At 31.8% G+C, this 9,107-nt stretch overlaps 1 protein-coding gene across 3 annotated transcripts in view; it reads right to left on the minus strand.

Moving 5' to 3' along the window:
* Window positions 1-5,890, minus strand: part of LOC111704161 (homeotic protein caudal) — a 10,615-nt gene extending 4,725 nt beyond the window's left edge. For 2 of the 3 annotated variants that reach the window (XM_023476305.1, XM_023476306.1), the window contains exons 1-6: window positions 5,578-5,890; window positions 4,616-4,779; window positions 3,583-3,651; window positions 1,687-1,866; window positions 803-872; window positions 462-510 (exon numbers count right to left, since the gene is read on the minus strand). In XM_023476305.1, the coding sequence (XP_023332073.1) occupies window positions 462-510; window positions 803-872; window positions 1,687-1,866; window positions 3,583-3,651; window positions 4,616-4,779 (532 nt within the window). In that variant the 5' untranslated portion in view covers window positions 5,578-5,890. The remainder of the gene's footprint in view (window positions 1-461; window positions 511-802; window positions 873-1,686; window positions 1,867-3,582; window positions 3,652-4,615; window positions 4,780-5,577) is intronic. The other variant, XM_023476304.1, reaches the window with a different exon arrangement.
* Window positions 5,891-9,107: the final 3,217 nt, after the last annotated feature.

A 9,107-nucleotide genomic window follows, 5' to 3' on the forward strand; every position in this document is an offset into this window, starting at 1 on the left:
AATATTGAAGAATTATCTCTTTAAATTAATTTAACTTCTAATATTGAAGAATTATCTCTTTAAATTAATTTAACTTCTAATATTGAAGAATTATCTCTTTAAATTAATTTAACTTCTAATATTAAAGAATTATCTCTTTAAATTAATTTAACTTCTAGTATTGAAGAATTGTATTTTAAATTAATTTAACTTCTAGTATTACAGAATTATCTCTTTAAATTAATTTAACTTCAAATATTGAAGAATTATCTCTTTAAATTAATTTAACTTCAAATATTGAAGAATTATCTCTTTAAATTAATTTAACTTCTAATATTGAAGAATTATCTCTTTAAATTAATTTAACTTCAAATATTGAAGAATTATCTCTTTCAATTAATTTAACTTCAAGTATTGAAGAATTATCTCTTTAAATAAATTTAACTTCTAATATTGAAGAATTATCTCACTGGCGTAAACACCTGAATCTGGAGAATGATGAGAGTGCCCTGTATTCCGGGTTGAACCATCCTGGTAATCAAATGTTAGAAATATATATTACATTGTTACAGGTAAAAACAAATTATAAATATGTAAATATGTTACACTTTGTTACAAATAGGTAACAAAACATTAGATACACATATTACTCTCTTAAAAAATATGAGAACATGTTTCCAATGAATATCACTTTGTTACAAATAGGTCACACAATGTTAGAAATACATATCACTATGTTAGTAATTCCCCTGAATTCAAAATTGAAGGTGGAGGGGGCTAAGGGATAAGGGATGGTGGGGCGGGGATGGATCCAATATTTTACCTGTTCTGATCTGGAAATATCGTCTCCTGCTCTACTACTCTCCAGAAATAACGGGGGCTTGAAATCTCCACTAATCAAAAATATTACAGATAGGAGTCAAATCTAGAAATATAAAACTTCAAACAAAACATAGCTATTGAACTTTTTTCTATTTACAACTCAACTGAAAAAATGTAAGTTCAAATTTAGAAAAACACTACTTTTTTCGTCAATTTAGAATTATCTTTAGCTTTGCCGATTTCATGATTAGAGACCCCTTTTTACGATTCCAGCATTTTCTATATGAAGTTAATTAAACCCCATTGTTTTACATATAATTAACAATTAGTTTAGTACAAATATTAAATATAATTTTAGAGATTTAAGTTTAAAACCTATGGAAAACTTGCTTAGTTCAAATTAAAAAGAGGTCTGGATTAGTTGGTTTGGTTGCAGAAATGTGTCAGATAAAGACGACTTCCATTTAATGGTCTGGTAAGGGATGTTTTCTATTTGTTGAGTTTGGTTTGTATTCACGTGACCTCAATTTAAAGAGTGCTATGTGCAAATCACAACGGTACTATTTAACTCTTTGCATGATAAAGTATAAAAACGATATCCTTATTTTTCTAGCTGGAAGTGGATTAACTTCAATTGTGATTTTTCTGTAAAAGTGATTTGCCCATTTATGCTTCAGCCTGAATGAAACTATAATAATTTAACGCTTTTCATTTTTCACTTAAAATTTTCCTCATCATTGTTACTTGAACAGAAGTTTAAACGGTATCGTTGCTAATCGGACAATCCACTCTTTATATAAAGGTTCACTCGAAACTAGGTCTGTAGTAAAATCAAGTTTGATTTTTTGAAGAAAAAAATGAAAGAAGAATTAAATCTGTATTTTCCTGATTAGTGATGATTTAAAATGTTCCGTAAAGGCGTGGTTCCTATTTTCTCCCTCAGGGAAGGCGTGGCTACCCTCCTCATGCTCTGAGGAGGCGTGTCCGGTTTGGTTTGGAGAAGGGGCATGGCCAGGAGAAGGAGGTTGGAATCCATGGTGAGATGAACCCCATTCTTCATAACTTCTAAAAATTATTAAAATATCACTGCAAACTATAGTTATAGAGAGAAGGAGAAGGTCACTGCTACGACTTTGTGACCTCGTAAATTCTCAATTTTTGTTTCTATGAGAAAAATTCCGTTAAACATGTCTGATTTCAAGATGACGTGCATTTTACTTTTGACGTAAATAGTGAATTATATGAAGATACAGGTGTCCCAGTAAACATGGGAATTCAGTGACGAATTCGATATCGTCTTTTCAAATAGTTCTTTGATTTAGTATAGTGATACCCACTGAGAAAGCTGTAATCCGATAGATTTCCGTCTATTGTTCACAATTTCTTTGTTTAGTTTTGACTGTATACGATCGTACTTAGTAAAACAAGGAAACTGCAGTATACAAACAGAGTAAACTTGTCCGTCATCACTGTTCATCTTGCAAAGACATTATAGACACATTTTTACAGCCAGTCACCGTTTTCATAAAATAATAATATTATGGCTTTTGAAATCAGGTATTACAATGCTAATTCATAACAAAGACGATATCGAATTCTAACTGAATTCCCATGTTTATTGGAACATCCTGTATAACTCCAATACAATTTTAAAATAGTTTCAAATTGTGAAAAAAAAATTGAGTTTAAGGCAAAACAAGTTAAAGTAATTGTAAAAATAACTTTATTTTCTGAAAAAAATATGGCAAACATCCTAACAAGAATTAAAAACTGAGGAATTGTCCAACTCCAAATATGTAAATGTTTGCAAACCATTTTGTTCTATGGATATGTACTTAAAACCACAAAATATTTAATGCAATTTTTTTTTTATCAGTCACATCATTTCTCTAGAATTTTTCATTTTTCTAGAATGAAAGATCTTTGTATCAGTTTTTTTTTAACTCGTCTATACTGTCTGTATAGTTGAGATGAACTGTAAGTTCTATATCTTCCTATGATTTATTTTGTCTATAAATCCACAGTTTGGTTTTGGATGCATTCACGTATTTTACAGTAGGGCCCCAGGGAACATTTATACGAGGGCCCTCGGGCATATAAATATAGGTAGTAAAACCTGGGCACAACTTTACCAGGGATAAAAACCAAATTTCTAACTGAGATTAAATCTCTAAATTTTTTGATTAAAAATGTTAGGTTTTCCTTCTCAAAGAACAGTGGGGGGGGGGAGGTGGTCACGCAAATAGTTTAAACAGTAGGTTGATCATAAGCTTATCAAGTTAAATGGGTAAACTGCAACCCATTTAAAATCATGAATAGTCGACTTCCTACCACAATTTTATGAGTACCACTGTAATTATTGTTGTACAGATGGGAGGGTAGGTAAGGATGTTGAGCCTGCAATTTATGTACCTGTTGTACAGATGTGAGGGTATGTTTAAGAATGTTAAGCCTGTATTTATGTATCTGTTGTACAGATGGGAGGGTAGGAAAGGATGTTGAGCCTGTATTTATTACCTGTTGTACAGATGGGAGGGTAGGTAAGGATGTTGAGCCTGTATTTATTACCTGTTGTACAGATGGGAGGGTAGGTAAGGATGTTGAGCCTGTATTTATTACCTGTTGTACAGATGGGAGGGTAGGTAAGGATGTTGAGTCTGTATTTATGTACCTGTTGTGCAGATGGGAGGGTAGGTATAGGTAAGGATGTTAAGCCTGTATTTATGTACCTGTTGTACAGATGGGAGGGAAGGTAAAAATGTTAACCTTGTATTTATGTACCTGTTGTACAGATGGGTGGGAAGGTAAGGATGATGAGCCCACTGTTGATCCATACCGTACATACTATAACTAAACAAACAAATCACATTTTAAAAGAAACTAAATTTTTCCCATTTTCCTATCGACTATAAAAAGCTTTTTCGACCTACCTTCTCCTATGATTTTACCCTTAAAGTAGAGTAGGGGAGTGTGATGCATGAAAATAGTCCTACTATTCTTGAAAATTTTAGACCGCTAATTTTAATAGCTTGGGTTCTCGAGGGAGGATTTGAAATAACATAAAAAATTACGTCGAAAAGATGTAAAAAAATCTTTTATTTTTAGTAAAAATATTAATAGGTCACCCACGTGTTTTTACTCTGTTTTCAATGGCCTTTAAATATTTAAGTCTACAGCACAAATAATGAAAAATGCAAAAAATAAACGTTTAGTAAAATTTTTCTCAATTATGAAGTACGAAAAGTGAAGAAGTTTTAGCTAGAGCGCATATATCCCAGACTTTTATTCCACTTAAAATCGTATTCAATGTTTCAAGATGTATGCTGGCGCTCAATTAAAACCGAGTTTTGGCGGATTTGAGACGCGGCTTAGATTTATTAAATTCGGACACTGGCCGCAGTTGAGAACTGTCATTAAAAATGATCGATTTCGAAATGGAAAAGAAGAGATAATTTATTATGTTTCATCAGACAAAGGTTTAAAGGCTACCATTGTGAATCTGATATGGCAGTCTATAAATGGATAGTCACTTAAAGTTTTCTTCACAAGTTTAAAGAGCAATTGATATTTATGAATGGACAGTTTGAAGTAGTTCATGTCAAATTAATTGCGGTACCAGTGCAAAAATATGTTGTTTGTAAGAAAAAAATTGGTTTCTTTTTGACAAAAAATATTACAGCTGCAGCTCTATAGCGCAAACCTGGTTTATTTTGCATCATTTTGCATTTTGCAAAATAAGTGCAAACCCGTAAACTTCTTGATTTTATCTTAAGGGAAGGGTAAACCTTTTTCAACAAGGTTGGAAGGATATTACCTAGGATGAATATCGTAAGGTTGTTGTGAGGCTGCTTGCTGGTAAGCTAGGTAGGAGGCGGGATATCCTGCCCCGCCCCCAACCCCTGCTACACCTCCAACTCCAGGAATGCCCCCAACCCCAGCCACGCCTTGTAGACGTCTGGGAGAGTGTCCGGGAAACATCTATTAAATATATATGAAATATTACTAACGTAACTTATCTTTTTGTGAATTAAAAATAAAGTTATAGAATTTCTATTTGTATTTAACGTTCGTCAATATATAGATTTAAAGGCAAAATGCAGAAAAACATTTTATTATACATATTACAAGGAGAGGATGGTAGTAGTTTTACTTAGTATACAAATACAAAAAGAATAAAACAATTTAATAAGTTAAGAACTTTTCCAATTTTCTCATATTCCCACCTTTTTCAAAACTTTCCTCTTACTCTTCCCTCGACCATCTAATCTTTTTCTTTCCCCGGCCCTTCCCCCTAATTTTTCATATTCCCCTCTTTATTACAAATATCATTCAATTTAAGATCTTTAACCTTTCAACAGAGACCCGTAGGTTGTCGTAGGAGACCTTCAGGATTTCATTTCTTATTATAAAATGTGTTACAAGAAATCATGTTTGTCTCCTTGAAAAAAGGGGTTTTCTATGAAAATAGGGATAAGGGGGTAATACTAAATGGAATTTTAGGGTCTCTAATATAGTAGAGGGAGGGATAGTACAATAAAAAATTACAGAATTCAAACAAAAAGACTGTTTTAAAGTTAAAAAGAAATTTAAAATCTGTATAATTTTGTAAATTAAAATATATTGCACTTCAAGGGTTTAGTTGTTTTATTGTTATTATTATATATGTTAATACAATGAATGATTTACACACCTCTAATCACAAATATGAATTTATGAAGAATTTTATAAGAAAAAAACAAAATTGTATTTGAAACAAAATTATGCATATACACTAACCTTTTTATTTTATTTATTCTGTTTTTAATTTTGAATCTTCATATTGTTCACAGTATTTAACCCTCCTTTACTTCCTTAGCACTGCACCCACTTGTAAATCTATGATTTATTGCCTATTACAAATAAAAACCTAGAACGTTTAATCGGTTTTTATAATTTAAAAAATGTTTGTTGTCTGTTCACTAAAATCAGACCAATCGGGCTCAATTTGCACTTTAGACTAAATCAGCCTGACAGGGCCTACCCTCGCTACCATGGTTACATCGCCTTAGCTGTATCCAAGCCGCTCTGCCTGATTTTCCTGAATTCCTATTGGTCGGGAAAATATCTTACTGGACTTCTATTGGCTGAAGAACAGAAATTAACCTGATTGTCCGCCAAAATCCACGAATCAGAAGGCTCGATATTTTTCTCAGAAAATCTAACTTTTTTCTTGCACAAAACACTTCTTTTTTCTAAACAATACATTTTCCAAATTTGTACATATGGCTTAACTGTGGGTCTATTAATATAATAGTTTAATAATAATAATAATAAGGAACTTCTTCATAAATACTTGATATATTACGTGTGTAATTGTCGGAGATAAACAACATGACACCAACTATAAAATAAAAGAGATCTGCGAACCATTATCGTTATCTTTATATATTTCCAGATCAAATAATCTTGTTTAAACACTCCACTCTAAACGCTGCATGATCCAAGCCGGTACAACATGTACTTTATAATCTTTACATCATACTGTCCAGTGGATCTGGACTACCCAATGTAATGTCGACCCAGGGTGTTTTATGCAACACACGTAGCCTGGCAAGATCTCAGTGTTAAATGTCAAAAGTTTACAAAAAAAAACAATTAGAAAATTTGAGTTTGTGACAAAGACTCAATTCCTTTATTATAAATTTACAATATAAATAAGTAATTATATAAGTAATATATTTCGTTTTAGTTTTCTCCTTATGCTAATTTAAAAAATGCATATTTGGAGGAAAAATCTATGTTACATTTCATAGCAGATATTTGAATCCATACCAATTTTTCATTTATGTTCTTTGGAAGATTTTTTCCTGAAATGTGAAGGAGACTTTTACTTTAGATTCCTTTAAAATTTTATGAAAAGTTCGCTCTAATTTTTACAAACAATAAAACAGTTTGAACATATGTATGTTTGCAAAAATCTTCTCTTCTACAAATCAAGGACAAAGTTCGGCGACCATGTGAATTGTATAACTGTGCAGATTACCAATTTATGCTAAATTACTAATATGACTTTGTGACATAATAGCTTCTTTAGTTTTGATTTTATACAAAAGTATAAAACATGTTTGTTCTTATCAATATCTTTTTACAAGATGAATTATGAATTATGATTTGGAAACTATTTAACGTAAAATGTACTTCTATTTAACGTAAGATCGCCAAGCTTTGTAAATTAGCTAAGAATTCAATTACTAAAAGTATAAAACAATTAAAAAGGATAAACGCAGCTGCTTTAAAATAGATTAAACGTTTTTACTCAATCTTAAATCAATGTTTTGTATATTTTAATATTGTTTTAATATTTTACAGAAATGTTGAACTAACACAAAATGTGGTAAATAACGCCAATTTGAAATGAATTCTTCCTTTTAAATAGCTATTGAGAACAACACAAGTTTTGAGTTTCTACCGTGCAACCAAATAAAGGAATTGAGTCTTTGCCACAAACTCAAATTTTCTAATCCCTTTATCTTTTTAACCTTATAGTATAAACCTTTGACTCCATTCCTTTGTTAATCTAATCATTGAGGTTAAAGTCTAAACTGGAGAAGCTGAGATTTTAAAACAATCGCACCAATCATCTTGCGAAAATTTGACCTTTTATCATACGTTGGAGAGAAGGGTTATTCCTAATTCTAAAAGATATGATATTTTCCAAATGATATAAAACGACTTTTTGGCTGAAAAAGTTGCATAAATCGTGTTTTTTTCAGAAACAGTTAGTTTATCAATTGAGAGGTTACTCATTTTTTTAACAGATTTTTTTTAGTAATGAAAAGTGAAAAGTTCTAATTCCTACAGAAATACAGATGTCAGAATAATCAAACTATATTTTTTTACAGAATAAGCAATTTATTTCTTATAATAGAAAAAGGTGTTAAAAGTTTTTTTTTCTTTCAGAATCTAATTCGTAACTTTAAGAGTGGGAAAAGAAAAAATAATTTGGATTACGAAAACATATTTTGAAGTTTAAAGTTTTGAAAAGTGCAAAAATTCAGACATGATTTTCAGTTTTGCTGCACATGCTGCAAACTAGGCAGTAATGCCAGGGTTGTTTAGTGAGGACCAAAAGGAAGAGGGGGGAAGGACAAGGAAGAGGGGGGAAGGACAAGGAAGAGGGGGGAAGGACAAGGAAGAGGGGGGAAGGACAAGGAAGAGGGGGGAAGGACAAGGAAGAGGGGGGAAGGACAAGGAAGAGGGGGGAAGGACAAGGAAGAGGGGGGAAGGACAAGGAAGAGGGGGAAGGACAAGGAAGAGGGGGGAAGGGCGAAAACAACAAAGTTCGGCAAAAAATCTCAGACCACAATTTAGAATTATATTAAAAACAGGCCCATTATAATTTGCAGAACTTCTCTTTAAAATTGACCCCCCGCCCTTCCACTTTGAAATATTTTTAGTCTATTTTTGAGTACTTTACGATAGCGTGCATCTCATGCATTTCGTAAGCCATAAAAATAAGCCAAAAATTCGTGATTTGCAAGAGGTTGCTAAAATACAGTTTTATTTACGGGAGATTGCAAAATCCTTTGCTATTTTCTCGTTTCTCTCAAGAAAATGGAAATTTGAGTTGAAGTTAACCCAATCATTTAAAAGGCCCTTAAAAAAAATGGCATTGCACTTTTCAATAATCATCCATTTAAAGAGGGTCATTTCCAAAACAAAACGGTATCCTTGAAACTTTTATCAAAAATATGAAAGATATGGTAATTTTTAAACTGAACATTTTTACTAAATTGTTCAGAAATTCGCAAGAAATTTTTTAAGAGAAATTTCATATAAAAATAATCAATTTTCAAAGAGAAAAACGTAGATAGCTCATTAATGTTTTCAAGAGTACCGTTGTGAATCGGACATTTTGTTCTATACATGGCTAGTCTCTTGAAATAAAGCCTGCGCTCATCTGCAGTCCTATTAAAATCCAAATGTTTCACAACAAAATCAATTTTTTTGTAAAATCCAAAATGTTGATAATGGGAAATGTGTGCAACACCAGTTTAATTGATGGTGATAAAAATAATCGCAAAAATAAGAAAATGATTTATTTTTTAAATTTTAATTATTCATATGATCAATAAATTAAAAAGTTAAAGCATTAAAATGTGTCCAATCGCCCCCCCCCCACTCGGAAATGCCTTGTTCTTAATCTAAAATTGACACATTTTTAGACAAATTCCATTGTCAATACTTATCAGTATACTAGTGACGACATCTTAAGTTTGTCGGCTCTATTACGGTCACTTACTCGCGCATTAACACGTCTCGGCATT

This window comes from Eurytemora carolleeae, unplaced genomic scaffold (assembly GCF_000591075.1).
Source record: "Eurytemora carolleeae unplaced genomic scaffold, Eaff_2.0 scaffold599, whole genome shotgun sequence".
Classification (NCBI taxonomy): domain Eukaryota; kingdom Metazoa; phylum Arthropoda; class Copepoda; order Calanoida; family Temoridae; genus Eurytemora; species Eurytemora carolleeae.